This window comes from Heterodontus francisci, chromosome 23, assembly GCF_036365525.1.
Source record: "Heterodontus francisci isolate sHetFra1 chromosome 23, sHetFra1.hap1, whole genome shotgun sequence".
NCBI lineage: Eukaryota > Metazoa > Chordata > Chondrichthyes > Heterodontiformes > Heterodontidae > Heterodontus > Heterodontus francisci.
Genome location: NC_090393.1, coordinates 1,686,327 through 1,711,755, shown reverse-complemented (window position 1 = coordinate 1,711,755; position 25,429 = coordinate 1,686,327). Strand labels below are relative to the sequence as shown.

General features: G+C 50.1%; 2 protein-coding genes across 2 annotated transcripts in view; one reads left to right on the top strand and one right to left on the bottom strand.

Annotated features, from left to right (window-relative positions):
- rflna (refilin A) overlaps positions 1 to 23,502 on the top strand; it is a 43,890-nt gene extending 20,388 nt beyond the window's left edge. The window contains exons 3-4 of the mRNA XM_068054487.1: positions 736 to 845; positions 19,378 to 23,502. Of these exons, the coding sequence (XP_067910588.1) occupies positions 736 to 845; positions 19,378 to 19,711 (444 nt within the window). The 3' untranslated portion in view covers positions 19,712 to 23,502. The remainder of the gene's footprint in view (positions 1 to 735; positions 846 to 19,377) is intronic.
- On the bottom strand, positions 19,921 to 21,813 carry LOC137383043 (uncharacterized). The gene has a single exon (XM_068055642.1). It carries the CDS (start codon positions 21,811 to 21,813, stop codon positions 19,921 to 19,923), a length of 1,893 nt encoding a protein of 630 aa, XP_067911743.1.
- Positions 23,503 to 25,429: the final 1,927 nt, after the last annotated feature.

Here is a 25,429-nt window from a genome sequence, read left to right as displayed (position 1 = left end):
CGTGCTCTGATGGGTGTGTCTAGCCGTGCTCTGATGGGTGTGTCTAGCTGTGCTCTGATGGGTGTCTAGCCGTGCTCTGATGGGTGTGTCTAGCTGTGCTCTGATGGGTGACTAGCCGTGCTCTGATGGGTGTCTAGCCGTGCTCTGATGGGTGTCTAGCCGTGCTCTGATGGGTGTGTCTAGCCGTGCTCTGATGGGTGTGTCTAGCCGTGCTCTGATGGGTGTGTCTAGCTGTGCTCTGATGGGTGTCTAGCCGTGCTCTGATGAGTGTGTCTAGCTGTGCTCTGATGGGTGTCTAGCCGTGCTCTGATGGGTGTGTCTAGCTGTGCTCTGATGGGTGTCTAGCCGTGCTCTGATGGGTGTGTCTAGCTGTGCTCTGATGGGTGTCTAGCCGTGCTCTGATGGGTGTCTAGCCGTGCTCTGATGTGTGTGTCTAGCCGTGCTCTGATGGGTGTGTCTAGCCGTGCTCTGATGTGTGTGTCTAGCCGTGCTCTGATATGTGTGTCTAGCCGTGCTCTGATGAGTGTGTCTAGCCGTGCTCTGATGTGTGTGTCTAGCCGTGCTCTGATGTGTGTGTCTAGCCGTGCTCTGATGGGTGTGTCTAGCCGTGCTCTGATGGGTGTGTCTAGCCGTGCTCTGATGTGTGTGTCTAGCCGTGCTCTGATGTGTGTGTCTAGCCGTGCTCTGATGTGTGTGTCTAGCCATTCCTGTTAATATGCTGTGGTTTTATTTCAGATCCCGTATGTTTCCCTGAGTTCACCCATGTTGGATCCAAGACGCAGATTGCAGCCAGTATTCTTTGGTGAAAGCATTGAAGTCAATACGGAATCAGTGCAGGAAATACGGTAAGGACTGTGTGAGCTCAGTGGTTTGGGGATGCACTGTGCGTGTGCCCAGGGGAAGTTCACTGTGATCTCCCAGTCAGGAGACACAGCGATGGAGCACAGTCACAGATAATAAGCAGTAAATACCAAATCCATCCTCCATCCAGTGGCATCCCACAGGAATACGGAATGGGGATTTACCATCAATATTAAAGCCAAGGGCCTGTGGGGAGTGAGCGGGAGAGTGGGATTAGACTGGATTAAACCTGCAGAGACCTGTTGGGTCAAATGTCCTGTTTCTGTTCTGTAATGTTGGTTGAAATATCAAGAGGCGGAGCAGAGTGTGTTAACAGGCAAGTAATTTAAACATACACCTTGTGTGTGCTGTCAGAATGCTTTCTGCTTGAATCTCTTGCTGCCTGGAATGGAAAGGCTTTTTAGATTTAAAATTTACTTTCTGGGGAAGCAGATCTGAGAGTTTGTGATGTGGTCCCGTCAGGAACTCATGTTTTAAACAAAAGATTTATCTCTAGCACAGGATTAGCTGTTTGAAGACCTGGGAATGGCAGTAACTGTGGCGTAGATTAAAGAAAGAAGAGTTTCTGCTGTGACATCCCAAACAAGATCGATAGCTTGACCCCTGCCCTGACCCGTACCCTGACCCCTGACCCATAGTGACTTTGGCTCATTTGTCACTGCACAACTCGAATTCTGTTGCCATCTCTGTGGAATCTGGGAAGTTGGCGAGTGTTTTACACTTGGTAAATGTTCTGTTCTCTTGCCAGAGCATTGCTTGGATTTGCATCAAATTAATGTTGATTTACCTCTTCAATGATAATATTGGGCACAGCCTGACAGTGCAAGTTGCAGTTCACCCTCGGTTACTGTCGGGATCAGTGTTGGTGAAACCTGCTGCATTTACATAGGAACATAAGAAACAAGAGTAGGAGTAGGCCATTCGGCCCTTCAAATCTGCCCTGCCATTCCATAAGATCATGGTTGATCTGCCCCAGACCTCAACTCCTCTTCCGTACCAGCTCCTCATCGCCCTCAACTCCCTGATATTTCAAAAATCTGCCTCCTCTTTAAATACTTTCAGTGATCTAGCCTCCACAACTCTCTGGGATAGAGAATTCCAGACATTCATTACCCGCTGAGAGAAGAAATTCCTTCACATCTCAGTTATAAATGAGTGTCCCCTTATTCTGTAACCATGTTCCCTAGTTTGAGATTCCCCGACTAGTGGAAACTTCTTCTCAACATCTACCATGTCAAGCCTTCTCAGAATCTTGTAGGTTTCAATAAGATCACCCCTCATTCTTCTAAACTCTAATGAATAAAGGTCTAACCTGTTTAGCTGTTCTTGATAAAGACAACCCCTTCATCCCAGGAGTTAGCCTAGTGAATCTCTTTTGAACTGCCTCCAATGCCAGTATATCCTTTCTTAAATACGGGAACCAAAATTGTACGCAGTATTCCCGGTGTGGCCTCACCAACACCCTGTGCAGTTGTAACAAGACTTCCCTATTTTTAAACTCCAACCCCCGAGCAATAAAGACCAAAATTCCATTTGCCTTCTTAATTACTTGCTGCACCTGCATGCTAACTTTTTGTGTTTCATGTACAAGAACACCCAGATCCCTCTGTACTGCACTTTTTTGGCATCTCTGTCCCTTTAAATAATAGTCTGCCTTTTGATTCTTCCGACCAAAGTGCATGACCTCACACTTTCCCACATTAAACTCCAACTGCCAAGTTTTTGCCCACTCACTCAACCTATCTAATATCCCCTTGCAGATTCCTTTTGTCCTCATCACAACATGCCCTCCCACCTATTTTTGTATCATCAGCAAATTTGGATATATTACACTCTGCCCCCTCCTCCAAGTCATTAATATAGATAGTAAATAATTGAGGCCCTAGGACTGATCCTTGTGGCACTCCACTAGTTACAGCTTTCCAACCTGAAAAAGACCCATTAATCCCGACTCTCTGTCTTCTGTGTGTTAGACAATCCTCAATCCATACTAATACATTACCCCCAATACCGTGAGCTCCTATCTTGTGCAATAATCTTTTATAAACACACTGCCTGAAGGGGTGGTAGAGGCAGGAACCCTCACTACATTTAAGAAGTATTTAGATGAGCACTTGAAACGCCATAGTGTACAAGGCTATGGGCCAAGTGCTGGAAAATGGGATTAGAATGGATAGGTGCTCGATGGCTGGCACAGACACGATGGGCTGAAGGGCCTGTTTCTGTGCTGTATAACTCTATGACTGTATGTGGCACCTTATCGAATGCCTTCTGAAAATCTAAATACACTATATCTACTGGTTCCCCTTTATCAACTCCACTTGTTATATCCTCAAAGAACTCTAGCAAATTTGTCAAACATGATTTCCCTTTCACAAAACCATGTTGACTCTGTTTAATTGCATTAAGCTTTTCTAAATTTCCTGCTATTTCTTCCTTGGGGCAGCACAGGGGCACAGTGGTTAGCATTGCAGCCTCACAGTTCCAGCGACCCGGGTTCGATTCTGGGTACTGCCTGTGCGGAGTTTGCAAGTTCTCCTTGTGACCGTGTGGGTTTCTGCCGGGTGCTCCGGTTTCCTCCCACCACCAAAGACTTGCAGGTGATAGGTAGATTGGCCATTGTAAATTGCCCCTAGTGTAGGTAGGTGGTAGGGAATATGGGATTACTGCAGGGTTAGTATAAATGGGTCGTTCTTGATCGGCACAGACTCGGTGGGCCAAAGGGCCTGTTTCAGTGCTGTATCAATAAATAAAATAAATAATAATGGAATCTAGCATTTTCCCAATGACTGATGTTAGGCTGACTGACCTATAGTTTCCTGCTTTTTGTCTCCCTCCATTCTTGAACAGGGGCGTCACATTAATGGTTTTCCAATCTGCTGGGAGGCTCCCGGAATCCAGTGAGTTCTGGAATATTTCGACCAATGCCTCCACTATCTCTGCAGCCACTTCCTTTAAAATCCTTGGATGTAGGCCATCAGGTCCTGGCGACCTGTCTGCCTTCAGTCCCATTAGTTTGTCAAATACTTTGTCCCTTGTGATGGAGACTGTTACAAGATCTTTCCTCCCATTAGCTCCTTGTTTATCTGATATCTATGGGATGTTTACAGTGTCCTCCACCATGAAGACCGATGCAAAATATTGATTTAAATTATCTGCCATTTCCCTGTTCCCCATTATCAATTCTCCAATTGCATCCTCCAAGGGTCCCACGCTCACTTTAGCTACTCTCTCTCTTTTTATATACCCATAGAAGCTCTGTTTGTTTTTATATTTCTTGCCAATTTACTTTCATAATCAATTTTCTCCCTCTTTATTAGCTTTTTAATCATTTGCTGCAGGTTCCTAAAAATTCCCAATCCTCTGGCCTACCACTAGTTTTCGTCACTTTGTATGCCTTAGTTTTTGATTGGATACTCTCCTTGACGGCCTTTGTGAACCACGGGTGGTTCATCCTTCTCATCGAATCCTTCTTTTTGACCGGGATAAATTTTTGCTGAGCGTTATGAAATATCTGCTTAAATGTTAGAGGGACAGGTTAGGGGGTATAGCCCAAATAAGAGTTCTATATACAAATGCACGGAGTGTAAGGAATAAACTAGATGAGCTGCAGGTACAAATTCAGATGCAAGATTATGATGTGGTGGCCATTGCGGAGGCGTGGCTGCAGGATGGTCGGGACTGGGAACTAAATATACCTGGTTATAAAGTTTACAGGAGGGACAGGGAAAATGGCAGAGGGGGTGGAGTAGCCTTACTGATTAGAAATAATATCACCTCATTGGTGAGGGAGGATATAATGAGGGGAAAGTATCCAGTGGAGACCTTATGGGTGGAATTGAGGAACAGAAAAGGATCTAAAACTGTAATAGATGTTGTGTATAGACCTCCTGGTAGCAGTTCTGAGGTGTTAGATTGTATAAATGCACATATTAGGCAAGTGTGTAACTAAGGCAGAGTAGTATTAATGGGGGATTTTAACTTACACATAGATTGGGAGAGGCAGACTAGCACCTGTCAGAAAGGTAGTGAATTTCTGGAATGTGTCCGGGATAGTTTCCTACAGCAATATGTCCTAGATGTAACAAGGGGACAATATTAGATTTAGTTATGAGTAATGAGCCAAATTTAATTAGTAGCCTAACTGTGCGTGAACATTTATCAAATAGTGATCACAACATGATCGAATTCAAGGTAGTGTTTGAAAGTGAAAAGCATGAATCAGCTACTAGAATTTTAGACTTGGGTAAGGCTGACTTTACCAGGATGAGACAGAGACTGTGCACGGTAAACTGGGTAGATCTGTTAATGGGTCAAACGACTGAAGAACAGTGGAGAATACTTAGAGAAACATTAAACGGAATACAGAGCGAGTATATATCCCTGAGAGGAAAAAGCTCCACTTCACAGGAAAAACAACCATGGACAACTAAAGAGATGAGGGATAGCATAAAACAAAAAGAAAGGCTTACAAAAACGAAAAATGCAGCACAGATCCGGCCGAATGGGATCGATACAAAGACCAGCAAAAGGTCACAAAGCAGCTTATAAGAGCTACTAAAAGAGATTATGAAAGGAAACTTGCAAGGGACATCAAAATCAATAAGAAGAAATTTTATAGTTACATAAAGGGAAAGCAGGTGGTCAAGAGCAATGTAGGCCCACTAAAAACTGAAAATGGAGATATTGTCATTGATAATGGGGAAATGGCAGACATGTTGAACAATTACTTTGCCACAGTATTTATAGTTGAAAAGGAGGACAACTTGCCGGAAGTCCCGAAAAATTAATAGCCGATAGGGGACAGGGACATAATACAATTATTGTAAGTAAAACATCAGTAACAAGGAAATTAATGGAACTAAAGAATGAGAAATCCCCAGGACCTGACGGTTTCCATCCGAGGGTGTTAAAGGAAGTAGGGGACCACATTGTAGATGCCCTAACTATAGTCTTTCAGAGTTCCCTAGATTCAGGAGTGGTCAGTCCAGCACAGGAACAGGCCATTGAGCCCTCCAAGTCCCTCTGGATTGGAAAGTTGCACATGTTACTCCACTTTTTAAGAAGGGTGAAAGGGGGAACCAAGGAAATTACAGACCAGTTAGCCTGACATCTGTGGTGGGCAAGTTGCTGGAGTCTATAATCAAGGATAGGGTGACTGAACACCTCGAAAAATTTCAGTTAATCAGGGACAGCCAGCATGGATTCATGACAGGAAGGTCATGCCTGACAAATCTCAATGAACTTTTTGAAGAAGTGACTAAGGTGGTGGACAGGGGAATTATGGATGTTATTTATATGGACTTCCAGAAGGCATTTGATAAAGTCTCACATAAGAGACTGTTAACTAAGGTAGAAGCCCATGGAGTTGAGGGCAAATTATTGACATGGTTAGAAAGTTGGTTGAGTGGTAGGCGACAGAGAGTGGGGATAATGGGTAAGTACTCCGATTGGCAGGATGTGACTAGTGGTGTCCCGCAGGGATCTGTGTTGGGGCCTCAATTATTCACATCATTCATTAACAACTTGGATGATGGCATAGTAATCATATATCCAAATTTGCTGATGATACAAAGTTAGGCAGCATTGTAGACAGTCTAGATGATAGCATAAAATTTCAAAGAGTCATTAACAGACTAGGTGAGTGGGCAAAACTGTGGCAGATGGATTTCAATGCGGGCAAGTGTGAAATTATCCATTTTGGACCAAAAAAGGATAGAGCAGGGTACTTTCTAAATGGGAAGAGGTTAAGTACAGTGGATGTCCAAAGAAACTTGGGGGTTCAGGTGCATAGATCTTTAAAATGCCACGAGCAAGTACAGAAAATAATCAAAAAGGTTAATGGAACGCTAGCCTTTATATCTAGAGGATTGGAGTATGAAGACACAGAGGTTATGCTGCAGCTGTACAAAACCCTGGTTAGACCCCACTTGGAGTACTGTGAGCAGTTCTGGGCACCACACCATCGGAAGGATATATTGGCCTTGGAGGGAATGCAATGTAGGTTTACAAGAATGATACCTGGACTACAGGGATGAAGTTACGAGGAGCGATTACACAAATTAGGCCTGTTTTCGCTAGAATTTAGAAGGTTAAGTGATTGAAGTCTTCAAGATATTAACAGGAAAAGACAGGCTAGATAAAGACAAACTATTTCCACTGGTTGGAGATTCTAAAACTCGGGGGCATAGTCTAAAAATTAGGACCAGACCATTCAGGAGAGATGTTAGGAAGCACTTCTTCATGCAAAGGGTGGTAGAGGTTTGGAACTCTCTCCCACAAACAGCAGTTGAAACTAGAACAGTTGTTAATTTTAAATCTGAGATAGATTTTTGTTAAGCAAAGATATTAAGGGATATGGGCCAAAGGCAGGTATATGGAGTTAGGCTGTGGATCAGCCATGATCTCATTGAATGGCAGGACAGGCTCGAGGGGCTGAATGGCCTACTCCTGTTCCTATCTTCCTCTGTTCCTATGTCTACCACTGCTCATCCACTGACCTTCCCCTGAGTCTATTTTCCCAGCCTGCTTTAGACAACTCTCTCTTCATACCTCTGTAAATGCATTTTGCACTTAATTGCCCCACTAAGGTTTGACTGACACGCTCTGAAATGTTGCTCTTTTGATTCCAGTTTTAACTCGGTTAAATGTGATGTTATCACTGAGTCAGACACTGAAACACACTGATGTTTTAGCAGTGAAGGTTCCACTCTGTGTACAGGCTGCTCCTTGGAGCTGCTGCTAATGGAAACATACTGATTATGGCTGTACTGCTGGGCTGGTGTTAGCAGCTGGGTCTACACAGCATTTGTCATAATAATGTTTATCTCAAACCATTCTTCAATAAAATCCTCATCTCATTAAAACAGCGAGGATACTTTGCAGAACAGGAGCAGAGGTTCAGGCACATGATAGAAAACGCACAGCAGGTGTGGCTCACAACTAAATCACTCACTCATTTCTCAATCTCTGAATCATTGCTGACCAAAGTCACAGTTGTCTGTGATAAGGTTTATATACACACACCCAGTGAGGCTCTAACTGACTCGATGGGAGGTGCCCTGGACACAGGCTAATTCTAACCCTGGCACGGGGAGGGTGGACAGTTCAAGACAAGGACAAACCCAGGAGGAAATAACAACTGAGGACAGACTGTGCCAGAGAATGCAAGAGTGCAGTTATACCATCACTCGCAGTTATACCATCACTCGGGGCTACCCTGTCACTCAGAGCTACCCCATCACTCGCAGTTATACCATCACTCGCAGTTACCCCGTCACTCGGAGCAACCCCATCACTCGGAGTTACTTGTCACTCGCAGTTACCCTGTCACTCGCAGTTACCCCGTCACTCGGAGCAACCCCATCACTCAGAGTTACTTGTCACTCGCAGTTACCCCGTCACTCGGAGCAACCCCATCACTCAGAGTTACTTGTCACTCGCAGTTACCCCGTCACTCGGAGCAACCCCATCACTCAGAGTTTTTAGATTAGATTAGAGATACAGCACTGAAACAGGCCCTTCGGCCCACCGAGTCTGTGCCGACCATCAACCACCCATTTATACTAATCCTACACTAATCCCATATTCCTACCAAACATCCCCACCTGTCCCTATATTTCCCTACCACCTACCTATACTAGTGACAATTTATAATGGCCAATTTACCTACCAACCTGCAAGTCTTTTGACTTGTGGGAGGAAACCGGAGCACCCGGAGAAAACCCACGCAGACACAGGGAGAACTTGCAAACTCCACACAGGCAGTACCCAGAATCGAACCCGGGTCCCTGGAGCTGTGAGGCTGCAGTGCTAACCACTGCGCCACTGTGCCGCCGTCACTCGGAGTTACTTGTCACTCGCAGTTACCCCGTCACTCGGAGCAACCCCATCACTCAGAGTTACTTGTCACTCGCAGTTACCCCGTCACTCGGAGTTACTTGTCACTCGCAGTTACCCCGTCACTCGGAGCAACCCCATCACTCAGAGTTACTTGTCACTCGCAGTTACCCTGTCACTCGCAGTTATACCATCACTCGGGGCTACCCCGTCACTCGCTGTTACCCCGTCACTCGCTGTTACCCCTTCACTCGGAGCTACCCCGTCACTTGCTGTTACCCCTTCACTCGGAGTTACCCCCCCAACAAGGAGTTACCCCGTCACTAGTGGGTCTGAGGTGCTGGTGCGATCCAGTTAGATGGGAAATTTTCCCTCAAGAGATTCAATTGGCTCCTAAACGACACCAAAGGCCAGTTTTTGCACTGGAATGTTTTGAGGGTCAAGGGTAGGGCTGTGAGGAAGACCCCATGACAGTTTCTTGAAGCACTCGGCCTGTTTTCTGAGGTTCTGCTGATCCCCTGTTGCAGTTATTGGAGGAAATCAGTGACGGGAATAATGTGCTCTGATTGGCTGCAGTTTGTGAGCCTTTCTGATATATTTGGGTGTGGGCTGTGCCACTCCCACTGCGTCAGGAACAGCTGATTCAACTTTCATTCCAAATGGTGTATATTACTGGGAGGCAGGTTTGATCCCTCTGGCTTGTAGAGATTACTGAGTCTTTGGAAGGTTTTAAACAATAATTCACTGATTCAATTTCAAGAACTATTTACACTTTCTCTTTAGCAGGTCTAACTTCCTGCTGACATGATGCTGTGTCTCCCTCTTGAGGCTCGACCACTTTTGATCACTGACATCATCACAGTATTACTCTTACTGTCACAAACATTAACCGCTTCAGACCACTACAACAAACTCCAGGATGACATTCCCAGTGCAGTACTGAGGGAGTCCTGTGCAGTCGGAGGGTCAATACTGAGGGAGTGCTGCACTGTCGGAGGGTCAGTACTGAGGGAGTCCTGTGCAGTCGAAGGGTCAATACTGAGGGAGAGCTGCACTGTCAGAGGGTCAGTACTGAGGGAGTGCTGCACTGTCAGAGGGTCAGTACTGAGGGAGTGCTGCACTGTCGGAGGGTCAATACTGAGGGAGTGCTGCACTGTCGGAGGGTCAGTACTGAGGGAGAGCTGCACTGTCAGAGGGTCAGTACTGAGGGAGTGCTGCACTGTCAGAGGGTCAGTACTGAGGGAGTGCTGCACTGTCAGAGGGTCAGTACTGAGGGAGTGCTGCACTGTCAGAGGGTCAGTGCTGAGGGAGTCCTGCGCTGTCGGAGAGTCAGTACTGAGGGAGTGCTGCACTGTCGGAGGGTCATTACTGTGGGAGTGTCGCAGTGTCGGAGGGTCAGTACTGAGGGAGTGCTGCACTGTCAGAGAGTCAGTACTGAGGGAGTGCTGCACTGTCGGAGGGTCAGTACTGAGGGAGTCCTGTGCAGTCGGAGGGTCAATACTGAGGGAGTGCTGCACTGTCGGAGGGTCAGTACTGAGGGAGTGCTGCACTGTCGGAGGGTCAGTACTGAGGGAGTGCTGCACTGTCGGAGGGTCAGTACTGAGGGAGTGCTTCACTGTCGGAGGGTCAGTACTGAGGGAGTCCTGTGCAGTCGGAGGGTCAATACTGAGGGATTGCTGCACTGTCGGAGGGTCAGTACTGAGGGAGTGCTGCACTGTCGGAGGGTCAGTACTGAGGGAGTGCTGCACTGTCGGAGGGTCAGTACTGAGGGAGTGCTGTACTGTCGGAGGGTCAGTACTGAGGGAGTGCTGCACTGTCGGAGGGTCAGTACTGAGGGAGTGCTTCACTGTCGGAGGGTCAGTACTGAGGGAGTGCTCTACTGTCGGAGGGTCAGTACTGAGGGAGTGCTGTACTGTCGGAGGGTCAGTGAGGGAGTGCTGCACTGTCGGAGGGTCAGTACTGAGGGAGTGCTGTACTGTCGGAGGGTCAGTACTGAGGGAGTGCTGTACTGTCGGAGGGTCAGTACTGAGGGTGTGCTGCACTGTCGGAGGGTCAGTACTGAGGAAGTGCTGCAGTGTCGGAGGGTCAGTACTGAGGGAGTGCTGCACTGTCGGAGGGTCAGTACTGAGGGAGTGCTGCACTGTCGGAGGGTCAGTACTGAGGGAGTGCTGCACTGCCGGAGGGTCAGTACTGAGGGAGTGCTGCACTGCCGGAGGGTCAGTACTGAGGGAGTGCTGCACTGTCGGAGGGTCAGTACTGAGGGAGTGCTGCACTGTCGGAGGGTCAGTACTGAGGGAGTGCTGCACTGTCGGAGGGTCAGTACTGAGGGAGTGCTGCACTGTCAGAGGGTCAGTACTGAGGGAGGGCTGCACTGTCGGAGGGTCAGTACTGAGGGAGTGCTGCACTGTCGGAGGGTCAGTACTGAGGGAGTGCTGCACTGTCGGAGGGTCAGTACTGAGGAAGTGCTGCACTGTCGTAGGGTCAGTACTGAGGGAGTGCTGCACTGTCGGAGGGTCAGTACTGAGTGAGTGCTGCACTGTCGGAGGGTCAGTACTGAGGGAGTGCTGCAGTGTCGGAGGGTCAGTACTGAGGGAAGGCTGCACTGTCGGTCAGTACTGAGGGAGTGCTGCACTGTCGGAGGGTCAGTACTGAGGGAGTGCTGCACTGCCGGAGGGTCAGTACTGAGGGAGTGCTGCACTGTCGGAGGGTCAGTACTGAGGGAGTGCTGCACTGTCGGAGGGTCAGTACTGAGGGAGTGCTGCACTGTCGGAGGGTCAGTACTGAGGGAGTGCTGCACTGTCGGAGGGTCAGTACTGAGGGAGGGCTGCACTGTCGGAGGGTCAGTACTGAGGGAGTGCTGCACTGTCAGAGGGTCAGTGCTGAGGGAGTCCTGCGCTGTCGGAGAGTCAGTACTGAGGGAGTGCTGCACTGTCGGAGGGTCATTACTGTGGGAGTGTCGCAGTGTCGGAGGGTCAGTACTGAGGGAGTGCTGCACTGTCGGAGGGTCAGTACTGAGGGAGTCCTGTGCAGTCGGAGGGTCAATACTGAGGGAGTGCTGCACTGTCGGAGGGTCAGTACTGAGGGAGTGCTGCACTGTCGGAGGGTCAGTACTGAGGGAGTGCTGCACTGTCGGAGGGTCAGTACTGAGGGAGTGCTGCACTGTCGGAGGGTCAGTACTGAGGGAGTGCTTCACTGTCGGAGGGTCAGTACTGAGGGAGTCCTGTGCAGTCGGAGGGTCAATACTGAGGGAGTGCTGCACTGTCGGAGGGTCAGTACTGAGGGAGTGCTGTACTGTCGGAGAGTCAGTACTGAGGGAGTGCTGTTCTGTCGGAGGGTCAGTACTGAGGGTGTGCTGCACTGTCGGAGGGTCAGTACTGAGGAAGTGCTGCAGTGTCGGAGGGTCAGTATTGAGGGAGTGCTGCACTGTCGGAGGGTCAGTACTGAGGGAGTGCTGCACTGTCGGAGGGTCAGTACTGAGGGAGTGCTGCACTGTCGGAGGGTCAGTACTGAGGGAGTGCTGCACTGCCGGAGGGTCAGTACTGAGGGAGTGCTGCACTGTCGGAGGGTCAGTACTGAGGGAGTGCTGCACTGTCGGAGGGTCAGTACTGAGGGAGTGCTGCACTGTCGGAGGGTCAGTACTGAGGGAGTGCTGCACTGTCGGAGGGTCAGTACTGAGGGAGGGCTGCACTGTCGGAGGGTCAGTACTGAGGGAGTGCTGCACTGTCGGAGGGTCAGTACTGAGGGAGTGCTGCACTGTCGTAGGGTCAGTACTGAGGGAGTGCTGCACTGTCGGAGGGTCAGTACTGAGGGAGGGCTGCACTGTCGGTCAGTACTGAGGGAGTGCTGCACTGTCGGAGGGTCAGTACTGAGGGAGTGCTGCACTGCCGGAGGGTCAGTACTGAGGGAGTGCTTCACTGTCGGAGGGTCAGTACTGAGGGAGTGCTGCACTGTCGGAGGGTCAGTACTGAGGGAGGGCTGCACTGTCGGAGGGTCAGTGCTGAGGGAGTGCTGCACTGTCACAGGGTCAGTGCTGAGGGAGTCCTGCGCTGTCGGAGAGTCTACTGAGGGAGTGCTGCACTGTCGGAGGGTCAGTACTGAGGGAGTGCTTCACTGTCGGAGGGTCAGTACTGAGGGAGTCCTGTGCAGTCGGAGGGTCAATACTGAGGGAGTGCTGCACTGTCGGAGGGTCAGTACTGAGGGAGTGCTGCACTGTCGGAGGGTCAGTACTGAGGGAGTGCTTCACTGTCGGAGGGTCAGTACTGAGGGAGTCCTGTGCAGTCGGAGGGTCAATACTGAGGGAGTGCTGCACTGTCGGAGGGTCAGTACTGAGGGAGTGCTGCACTGTCGGAGGGTCAGTACTGAGGGAGTGCTGCACTGTCGGAGGGTCAGTACTGAGGGAGTGCTGCACTGTCGTAGGGTCAGTACTGAGGGAGTGCTGCACTGTCGGAGGGTCAGTACTGAGTGAGTGCTGCACTGTCGGAGGGTCAGTACTGAGGGAGTGCTGCAGTGTCGGAGGGTCAGTACTGAGGGAGGGCTGCACTGTCGGTCAGTACTGAGGGAGTGCTGCACTGTCGGAGGGTCAGTACTGAGGGAGTGCTGCACTGCCGGAGGGTCAGTACTGAGGGAGTGCTGCACTGTCGGAGGGTCAGTACTGAGGGAGTGCTGCACTGTCGGAGGGTCAGTACTGAGGGAGTGCTGCACTGTCGGAGGGTCAGTACTGAGGGAGTGCTGCACTGTCGGAGGGTCAGTACTGAGGGAGGGCTGCACTGTCGGAGGGTCAGTACTGAGGGAGTGCTGCACTGTCAGAGGGTCAGTGCTGAGGGAGTCCTGCGCTGTCGGAGAGTCAGTACTGAGGGAGTGCTGCACTGTCGGAGGGTCATTACTGTGGGAGTGTCGCAGTGTCGGAGGGTCAGTACTGAGGGAGTGCTGCACTGTCGGAGGGTCAGTACTGAGGGAGTCCTGTGCAGTCGGAGGGTCAATACTGAGGGAGTGCTGCACTGTCGGAGGGTCAGTACTGAGGGAGTGCTGCACTGTCGGAGGGTCAGTACTGAGGGAGTGCTGCACTGTCGGAGGGTCAGTACTGAGGGAGTGCTGCACTGTCGGAGGGTCAGTACTGAGGGAGTGCTTCACTGTCGGAGGGTCAGTACTGAGGGAGTCCTGTGCAGTCGGAGGGTCAATACTGAGGGAGTGCTGCACTGTCGGAGGGTCAGTACTGAGGGAGTGCTGTACTGTCGGAGAGTCAGTACTGAGGGAGTGCTGTTCTGTCGGAGGGTCAGTACTGAGGGTGTGCTGCACTGTCGGAGGGTCAGTACTGAGGAAGTGCTGCAGTGTCGGAGGGTCAGTACTGAGGGAGTGCTGCACTGTCGGAGGGTCAGTACTGAGGGAGTGCTGCACTGTCGGAGGGTCAGTACTGAGGGAGTGCTGCACTGTCGGAGGGTCAGTACTGAGGGAGTGCTGCACTGCCGGAGGGTCAGTACTGAGGGAGTGCTGCACTGTCGGAGGGTCAGTACTGAGGGAGTGCTGCACTGTCGGAGGGTCAGTACTGAGGGAGTGCTGCACTGTCGGAGGGTCAGTACTGAGGGTGTGCTGCACTGTCGGAGGGTCAGTACTGAGGGAGGGCTGCACTGTCGGAGGGTCAGTACTGAGGGAGTGCTGCACTGTCGGAGGGTCAGTACTGAGGGAGTGCTGCACTGTCGTAGGGTCAGTACTGAGGGAGTGCTGCACTGTCGGAGGGTCAGTACTGAGGGAGGGCTGCACTGTCGGTCAGTACTGAGGGAGTGCTGCACTGTCGGAGGGTCAGTACTGAGGGAGTGCTGCACTGCCGGAGGGTCAGTACTGAGGGAGTGCTGCACTGTCGGAGGGTCAGTACTGAGGGAGTGCTGCACTGTCGGAGGGTCAGTACTGAGGGAGGGCTGCACTGTCGGAGGGTCAGTGCTGAGGGTGTGCTGCACTGTCAGAGGGTCAGTGCTGAGGGAGTCCTGCGCTGTCGGAGAGTCAGTACTGAGGGAGTGCTGCACTGTCGGAGGGTCAGTACTGAGGGAGTGCTTCACTGTCGGAGGGTCAGTACTGAGGGAGTCCTGTGCAGTCGGAGGGTCAATACTGAGGGAGTGCTGCACTGTCGGAGGGTCAGTACTGAGGGAGTGCTGCACTGTCGGAGGGTCAGTACTGAGGGAGTGCTGCACTGTCGGAGGGTCAGTACTGAGGGAGTGCTGCACTGTCGGAGGGTCAGTACTGAGGGAGTGCTGCACTGTCGGAGGGTCAGTACTGAGGGAGTGCTTCACTGTCGGAGGGTCAGTACTGAGGGAGTGCTCTACTGTCGGAGGGTCAGTACTGAGGGAGTGCTGTACTGTCGGAGGGTCAGTGAGGGAGTGCTGTACTGTCGGAGGGTCAGTGAGGGAGTGCTGCACTGTCGGAGGGTCAGTACTGAGGGAGTGCTGCACTGTCGGAGGGTCAGTACTGAGGGAGTGCTGTACTGTCGGAGAGTCAGTACTGAGGGAGTGCTGTTCTATCGGAGGGTCAGTACTGAGGGTGTGCTGCACTGTCGGAGGGTCAGTACTGAGGAAGTGCTGCAGTGTCGGAGGGTCAGTACTGAGGGAGTGCTGCACTGTCGGAGGGTCAGTACTGAGGGAGTGCTGCACTGTCGGAGGGTCAGTACTGAGGGAGTGCTGCACTGTCGGAGGGTCAGTACTGAGGGAGTGCTGCACTGCCGGAGGGTCAGTACTGAGGGAGTGCTGCACTGTCGGAGGGTCAGTACTGAGGGAGTGCTGCACTGTCGGAGGGTCAGTACTGAGGGAGTGCTGCACTGTCGGAGGGTCAGTACTGAGGGAGTGCTGCACTGTCGGAGGGTCAGTACTGAGGGAGGGCTGCACTGTCGGAGGGTCAGTACTGAGGGAGTGCTGCACTGTCGGAGGGTCAGTACTGAGGGAGTGCTGCACTGTCGTAGGGTCAGTACTGAGGGAGTGCTGCACTGTCGGAGGGTCAGTACTGAGGGAGGGCTGCACTGTCGGTCAGTACTGAGGGAGTGCTGCACTGTCGGAGGGTCAGTACTGAGGGAGTGCTGCACTGCCGGAGGGTCAGTACTGAGGGAGTGCTGCACTGTCGGAGGGTCAGTACTGAGGGAGTGCTGCACTGTCGGAGGGTCAGTACTGAGGGAGGGCTGCACTGTCGGAGGGTCAGTGCTGAGGGAGTGCTGCACTGTCAGAGGGTCAGTGCTGAGGGAGTCCTGCGCTGTCGGAGAGTCAGTACTGAGGGAGTGCTGCACTGTCGGAGGGTCATTACTGTGGGAGTGTCGCAGTGTCGGAGGGTCAGTACTGAGGGAGTGCTGCACTGTCAGAGAGTCAGTACTGAGGGAGTGCTGCACTGTCGGAGGGTCAGTACTGAGGGAGTCCTGTGCAGTCGGAGGGTCAATACTGAGGGAGTGCTGCACTGTCGGAGGGTCAGTACTGAGGGAGTGCTGCACTGTCGGAGGGTCAGTACTGAGGGAGTGCAGCACTGTCGGAGGGTCAGTACTGAGGGAGTGCTGCACTGTCGGAGGGTCAGTACTGAGGGAGTGCTTCACTGTCGGAGGGTCAGTACTGAGGGAGTGCTGTACTGTCGGAGGGTCAGTACTGAGGGAGTGCTGTACTGTCGGAGAGTCAGTACTGAGGGAGTGCTGTTCTGTCGGAGGGTCAGTACTGAGGGAGTGCTTCACTGTCGGAGGGTCAGTACTGAGGGAGTGCTGTACTGTCGGAGAGTCAGTACTGAGGGAGTGCTGTTCTGTCGGAGGGTCAGTACTGAGGGTGTGCTGCACTGTCGGAGGGTCAGTACTGAGGGAGTGCTGCAGTGTCGGAGGGTCAGTACTGAGGGAGTGCTGCACTGTCGGAGGGTCAGTACTGAGGGAGTGCTGCACTGCCGGAGGGTCAGTACTGAGGGAGTGCTGCACTGCCGGAGGGTCAGTACTGAGGGTGTGCTGCACTGTCGGAGGGTCAGTACTGAGGGAGTGCTGCACTGTCGGAGGGTCAGTACTGAGGGAGTGCTGCACTGTCGGAGGGTCAGTACTGAGGGAGTGCTGCACTGTCGGTGGGTCAGTACTGAGGGAGGGCTGCACTGTCGGTGGGTCAGTACTGAGGGAGGGCTGCACTGTCGGAGGGTCAGTACTGAGGGAGGGCTGCACTGTCGGAGGGTCAGTACTGAGGGAGTGCTGCACTGTCGGAGGGTCAGTACTGAGGGAGTGCTGCACTGTCGGAGGGTCAGTACTGAGGGAGTGCTGCACTGTCGGAGGGTCAGTACTGAGTGAGTGCTGCACTGTCGGAGGGTCAGTACTGAGTGAGTGCTGCACTGTCGGAGGGTCAGTACTGAGGGAGTGCTGCACTGTCGGAGGGTCAGTACTGAGGGAGTGCTGCACTGTCGGAGGGTCAGTACTGTGGGAGTGCTGCACTGTCGGAGGGTCAGTACTGAGGGAGTCCTGCACTGTCGGAGGGTCAGTACTGAGGGAGTGCTGCACTGTCGGAGGGTCAGTACTGAGGGAGTGCTGCACTGTCGGAGGGTCAGTACTGAGGGAGTGCTGCACTGTCGGATGGTCAGTACTGAGGGAATGCTGCACTGTCGGAGGGTCAGTACTGAGTGAGTGCTGCACTGTCAGAGGGTCAGTACTGAGGGAGTGCTGCACTGTCAGAGGGTCAGTACTGAGGGAGTGCTGCACTGTCGGAGGTGCCATCTTCTGTATGAGATGTTAATCCAAGGCCCCATCTGCCCTCTCAGGTGGATGTAAAAGATCCCATGGCTACGATTTGGAAGGAGATCAAGGGAGCTCTCCCCAGTGTCCATGCAAATATTGTCCTTCAGCAAATATTGCAAACGCAGATTCTCTGGTTATTATGTGGGTTCCTGCTGTGTGAGAATTGACTGCAGTTTCCAACAGTGACCACCCTTCAGTGATCATTCATTGTCTCTGCAACACTTTGGGATGTCCTGAGGATGTGAAAAATGCTATTTAAATGCAGTTTTCCTTTTGATTAACAACCTGTTAAAAGTAACAGCACCTCACCATTTGAGAGCCGGGCTGATCAGTATTGTTGGGGCTCTGTTGCTGAGTTTCAGTGTACATTTGACCCACTGCACATGATGCAAGTGGATTGTCATGAAGACCCACCTGCCACAAATGAGGCATATTAATTTTGTCATGTGAAATAGTAATTTTAAACTGTTGCTGGACTGAAAAGTGGACTTGTTTAAAAAGATCACAGCAGTGGTTGGAAACATGTGCATTCAAGAGATAGTGCCTGGAGGAAACAATGGAACTGCTCCCTGATTCAATTAACCCAAATGGATTTTGATCACCAGACACTGAATGTGTAACAAGCCGGCATTCCATTCCCCTTCACTGAGGGTGTCTGCTAAGATAGACAATCCGCAAAAAATGCAGGAGAGTTTGTTGAACAAACCTGGTCACATGACCAACCTGCTGGCCCAGGGTTTTTGAATTGTGTTCACAGAACATTTTGAAGACAGAAACTGCACTTGGAAGACAAACGAGAGGGAAGGTCTCTCTCCCTGGCTCTCTCTCTCTCATGAATTTCCAGATCCACTGAAGCCACTTAAACCTCAAGAGAGAAGACCCCTACATCGAAACAAGTTCGAAAGCGTGCACTAGGCCCCAATGAAACGGCAAGATTTAACTGCAGTCAAAGACTCTACATCGAACTCAAAAGACAGTAAATGAACTTCAGCTATTGCTTTAAACTATTCCCCTTCATTCTTTCTCCTCTTCCATCACTATCTGTGTGTGTGTTTATCGCATATGCTTGCTAGCGTGGGCACGTCAAGTATTCGTAGTAATTTTAACAGAATTAGAGTTTTAAAGTTAATAAACTTACACATTTCTTGTTTAAATTTAAGAAAACCTGACTGGTTGACTTCTTACAAATAGAGAGCAGTGAGCAAGGATTCACTGAGGGGAAGCTAAAAACACTGTGTTTTAAAAGTAAAACCCTGTTACAGCCAAACCAGGAAAAGGCTGAGAGGGAACCCCTAGACCCCTTTCTCACCTGATTGTAACAGGATATACATAGATCGGTGCACCAGTCCTGAGTGTCCACATATCCAAACATAGTAACAGGAGGAGGTCATTCAATGAGATCGTGGCTGATCTGTGACCTAACTCCATAAACCTGCCTTTGCCCCAAATCCCTTAATACCTTGTGTTAACAAAAATATATCAATCTCAGATTTAAAATTAACAATTGATCTAGCATCAATTACCATTTTCAGAAGAGAGTTCCAAACTTCTACCACTCTTTGTGTGAAGTGTTTCCTAATTTCACTCCTGAAAGGTCTGGCTCTAACTTTTAGACTCTGCCTCCCTCCCCCACTAGTCCTAGACTCCCCAACCAGCAGAAATAGTTTCTCTCTATCAACCCCATCAGTTCCCTTAATATTTTGAAAACTTCGAACAAATCACCTCTTAATCTTCTAAATTCCAGGAAATACAATGCTGTTTTGTGTAATTTCTCCTCATAATTTGACCCTTGGAGTCCAGGGCTCTTTCTGGTAAATCTACACTGTATTCTCTCCAAGGCCAATATCTCGGGGTAGTGGTGGGGGGGAAGGTGGGGTTTGGTGGGGAGGTAGCTACGAGGAGAAATGTGTGTTTCACTGGGTGAGCAGAAGCCAGGCTAACTGCTGGTTATATGTTTGCAGGTGTCACTCAGCTGTGAATTATGAGTCAGACAAGCACTACCGTGATTGTGTGTATTACCGACTCATTCCAACCGTCACCTGCTACAGCGAGACAATTATCACCACTCCCAACTGCACATGGAGGAATTATAAATCACAGCTCCTATTTGAGCCACGACAGAAACCTCTGCGTTTTGAAAGCACAACCATCATCTTCCCAAAACATGCAAAGAACATTTACAAAACCACACTGAACTACAAGTCTGGGAGCCCCAGGAGAAGATTCATGTCCAGTGTTCAGCTGCAGATCATAGAGAAAGTGAATCCCTGCCTCATCTACACAGAGGATCTGTGACCTGGGACCCACAGGACTGCCCAATACCAAGAGCCTGTCATGAGGAAGCTGTTGAGATTTAGGGTGCAGTATTCCTGTCTGCAGACTCTCATTAATCCGCATGCTTTGTGTAATTATTGCTGACATTCTAAAATGTCATTTGCTCTCCTGGGACCATCATGTACAGAGAACTAAGGATCTAATTACAGATTAATCAAATAATTCATCGCTCAGAAACTGCCACAACTGCTGAAAAAAATTCCCATCTCTTGGTACCAAAATAACACTAGGGTGGATCTGATTGGATGGTGGGTGGATCTGATTGGATGGTGGTGAATCTGATTGGATGGTGGGTGGATCTGATTGGATGGTGGGTGGATCTGATTGGATGGTGGTGAATCTGATTGGATGGTGGGTGGATCTGATTGGATGGTGGTGGATCTGATTGGATGGTGGTGGATCTGATTGCATAGCAGGTGAATCTGATTGGATGGTGGGTCAATCTGATTGCGTGGTGGATCAATCTGATTGGACGTTGGTGGGATCTGGTTGGATGGTGGTGGATCTGATTGGATGGTGGTGCATCTGATTGGATGGTGGTGCATCTGATTGGACGGTGGTGGATCTGATTGGATGGTGGTGGATCTGATTGGACGGTGGTGGATCTGATTGGACGTTGGTGGATCTGGTTGGATGATGGTGAATCTGATTGCATGGTGGGTCGATCTGATTGGATGATGGGTGGATCTGATTGGATGGTGGTGGGATCTGATTGGATGGTGGTGAATCTGATTGGATGATGGGTGGATCTGATTGGATGGTGGTGAATCTGATTGGATGGTGGGTGGATCTGATTGGATGGTGGTGGATCTGATTGGATGGTGGTGGATCTGATTGCATAGCAGGTGAATCTGATTGGATGGTGGGTCAATCTGATTGCGTGGTGGATCAATCTGATTGGACGTTGGTGGGATCTGGTTGGATGGTGGTGGATCTGATTGGATGGTGGTGCATCTGATTGGATGGTGGTGCATCTGATTGGACGGTGGTGGATCTGATTGGATGGTGGTGGATCTGATTGGACGGTGGTGGATCTGATTGGACGTTGGTGGATCTGGTTGGATGATGGTGAATCTGATTGCATGGTGGGTCGATCTGATTGGATGATGGGTGGATCTGATTGGATGATGGGTGGATCTGATTGGATGGTGGTGGGATCTGATTGGATGATGGTGAATCTGATTGCATGGTGGGTCGATCTGATTGGACGTTGGTGGATCTGTTTGGATGGTGGCGGATCTGATTGGATGGTGGTGAATCTGATTGGATGATGGGTGGATCTGATTGGATGGTGGTGGGATCTGATTGGATGATGGTGAATCTGATTGCATGGTGGGTCGATCTGATTGGACGTTGGTGGATCTGTTTGGATGGTGGCGGATCTGATTGGATGATGGTGAATCTGATTGGATGATGGGTGGATCTGATTGGATGGTGGTGGGATCTGATTGGATGGTGGTGGGATCTGATTGGATGGTGGGTGGATCTGATTGGATGGTGGTGGATCTGATTGGATTGTGGGTTGATCTGATTAGATGGTGATGGATTTGATTGGATGGTGGTGGATCTGATTGGATAGTGGTGGATCTGATTGGATGGTGGTGGATCTGATTGGATAGTGGTGGATCTGATTGGATGGTGGTGGATCTGATTGGATTGTGGGTTGATCTGATTAGATGGTGATGGATTTGATTGGATGGTGGTGGATCTGATTGGATGGTGGTGGATTTGATTGGATGGTGGTGCATCTGATTGGATAGTGGTGGATCTGATTGGACGTTGGTGGATCTGGTTGGACGGTGGTGGATCTGATTGGACGGTGGTGGATCTGATTGGACGGTGGTGGATCTGATTGGACGTTGGTGGATCTGTTTGGATGGTGGCGGATCTGATTGGATGGTGGTGAATCTGATTGGATGATGGGTGGATCTGATTGGATGGTGGTGGATCTGTTTGGATGGTGGTGGGATCTGATTGGATGATGGTGAATCTGATTGCATGGTGGGTCGATCTGATTGGACGTTGGTGGATCTGTTTGGATGGTGGCGGATCTGATTGGACATTGGTGGATCTGATTGGATGGTAATGAATCTGATTAGATGGTGGGTGGATCTGATTGGTCATTGATGGATCTGATTGGATGGTGGGAGGCTCTGATTGGACATTGGTGGATCTGTTTGGATGGTGGTGAATCTGATTGGATGGTGGGTGGATCTGATTGGATGGTGGTGGATCTGATTGGATGGTGGGTGGATCTGATTGGATGGTGGTAAATCTGATAGGATGGTGGTTGGAGCTGATCAGCAGGTAATAGGTTTGACCTTGATTAACTGATTGGTCAAGAGCATGAGATAAAGCCACAAACAAACCAAGGGTTAATATTGAAGCCGGGTTTGAGGGGATGGGCAGAGAGTCTCTGAAATGACAGAAACTATCATGAATAAAGACTGATGTTTATTTACATGGGTGGGGAAATGTCCCACCAGGAGTGAGTGAGCAGCACATCCTAAACTGCCAACTATTAAAAATCACTGTCCTTTCATTCAATTCTCAATGACGGGCGGTGCAGTGGTTAGCACCGCAGCCTCACAGCTCCAGTGACCCGGGTTCAATTCTGGGTACTGCCTGTGTGGAGTTTGCAAGTTCTCCCTGTGTCTGCGTGGGTTTCCTCCGGGTGCTCCGGTTTCCCCCCACATGCCAAAGACTTGCAGGTTGATAGGTAAATTGGCCATTATAAATTGTCCCTAGTATAGGTAGGTGGTAGGGAAATATAGGGACAGGTGGGGATGTAGTAGGAATATGGAATTAGTATAGGATTAGTATAAATGGGTGGTTGATGGTCGGCACAGACTCGGTGGGCCGAAGGGCCTGTTTCAGTGCTGTATCACTAAACTAAACTAAACTAAACAGACTGTTCCAATGGGGTGAAGTTGCTAAGATACCTGATCAATACAGTTAATCTGGTCAATAGTATTAAGTTAGTTGATAGGGTTAATCTGGTCAATAGGGTTAAGCTGGTCATCTGGGCCATTTGTACTGAAATAAACATGTCAGATACGGAGGAGTAGGGTGGTCAATTGGTGGTCATGTTGCTCAGTGAGGCCGCAGCCCAGGAACTGGAGTAAAAGATAAAACGTTTAATAAGAGAATCATCCACAAAGCCAACACTAATTGTTTGCTTCACTGTAGGCCAGGATCACTCGATGTGACATCCTGGTACCAGAGATCATGGAGTAATTTACAGCACAGATGGAGGCCATTTGGCCCATTGAGTCCATGCTATGCAGTCAGTCCCACTCCCCGGCTCGATCCCTGTAGCCCTGCAGGTCTATTTCTCTCAGGTGGCCATCCAACTTCCTCTTGAAGTCATTGATCGTATTCGCTTCCACCACCCTGTGGGTGACTGGGTATAAAATACTGTCTGGGCTGGAGTTTGGGAAATGGCTGCTATGGGAGCTGGGGATGAGGGTGAAACCGCGTGCCTGAACCGAGGAGGGGTCAGTGGCGACCCCGATATTGTCAACGAGCCGGTGGATGGAGAGCAGCCACAGGGAGAGTCATAGTGACACCCACCAGCCCCCACACCAGGTAACAGGGGTCTGGGGGACCGGTCAGGGAATGGGCTGGGGCCGGCTGTTGCGGACAGTGGTCAGGGATCAGGGCCGGGGTTGAAGATTTTGGGTTGTGAGATGGGTATTGGGGGTTGGTGGTTGGAAGCTGTGGACTGGGGGTCAGGGGTCACGAGCTAGGGTAATGGGAGCTGAGGGTTGAGGGTCAGGGGTAGGGGGTTCGGGAGGGTGCTGATCATGAGTGTCCTTGAATGTGAGGTTGAGGTGAGCATTCTGTTGGCTTCCCAGTATTGGCAACAGCTGCCTTGGGGAAACCTGGAGTCAAGAACTGAAGCTACATTTACCCAGTATGATGGCAGTCAAACCCCACAAGGCACCTGAAACACAACCCATTTTATCATCAAATATTGTGAATTGTTGGTTGGATAAAGCGGAGCATAGTGACAACGTAAAGTGTAAATTGATAAATATTGTGACCAAAACTTGTTGAACACATTTCAATGCTTGAAGAGAAAGAGATTGGAATTATAACAGGCACAGACATTCTGTTTTACACCAGACATTTTGGCAAAGGAGCAATTCACTTTGATGAATATTTGTTCATGTTTTCATTGTACAAATCTGAGTGATTCTTGATATGGATTGGAAGGGAGGGGGTAGTTTCACTGGTAGTGGCTTTAAACATCTGTTAAATTTACTGTCGAGTTCTTTGTCTCTTTTACACTGTAAATTTAGCAATAAAGATACAGTACAGGTCATTCACATTTGTGTATGTTTTGCAGTTTAATATTAATTAAAACTCTGAGTTTGTTTAACTGCTGGAGAGGAATTGTTCAAAGTTCATTTTGTTGAACACAGAAGGGGTTTTACTGCTTTTGCACTTGTTTTTCTTCCAGCAATACCTGGCTGGATTTTCCTGTGTTCTTTGGGTCCCTGACGTGTGGACCAAATGGGGGTCCTGAGACCATGCCTTCCGGCTGCATGATCAACATGCAATCTTCCCAGAGGTGGGTGAGTTCTCAATCCTGCCAGCCCACTCAGAGGGCCAGCAGCTCTGGAACCTCAGCAGCCCCACTGGAAGAAGTGGGTGCTGCTGAAGCAGGTCGAAGACCACGAGGGTGCCTCGACATGGAGGTGCCCTAGGAGGTGTGTATTTAAAGTTAAAATGCTGAGGAGGTGAAGCCTTTGGGCCCCTTGAAGCGGAGAGGAAACCTCTTTGGAGCACGGAGCCTCCAGCTCTGATGACCACACGCACCTCCTCCCCGCCCTCCAGCCACCTCCACAGAGATAGCGGCCTCCGCACGTGACTGGGTCCACTCCAGCGGCAACACAATGCTGGTGCACCCTCTAAATTGCTCTCAGTAAGTCTGTAATCAACATAATTGGCTACCCATCTCCATCGTGTGCGCAGCCAATCCGAGTCCTCATCTGCCCATGGGAAACTTCCCTGGCCGTGGGAATGAGTTGGGGAGCCCACCCTGATTCAACTCCCCCCTATTTCCCTGGCTCCAAGCCTGGCATCATGAGGCCGGGAAAATTCAGCCCGGTCCCTCTCCAGACGGGGTCTGGTGGGGCTGCCAATGGAAATGGAGGAGGAGAGGAGCAGCAACAAGGAAGGCAGGAGAGAGCGAGCAGCCGCCACAGAAGGTTGGGGTGGGGGGAAGCGTCACAGGTTGATGATGGGGTCGGGATCAATAGTGGGGAAGAATCATTTGCCTCCCCCGCCTTTTCCTGTCAGAATGTTGACGGTTCCTGAGATCCCAAATGCAGAACTTCTTTCAGTTGCTGCCATCATTCCAAACCCTCCTTCTATCTGCAGCCCTCACTTATTCACGGCTTCTCACACATCAGTTGATAATCTCCAGATCCCAATACTGTGCAGTTTGAATTTCAACTATATCTGACGCCCTCTTCTTGCTATCATTAGCACCAACCTTTAATCACCTGCTGATATATTAGTTCGTCTCCTCTCAATTCTGGGACATGACAATGTTCAATCCTTTAACATCTAACTGTCATGCAGGGCCTCACCTGCCAAGAATGAGGCACATTAATTTCACCACATGGGCATTAAATTTTTAAATTGTTGCTGGGAACAAAAGAAGGCCTA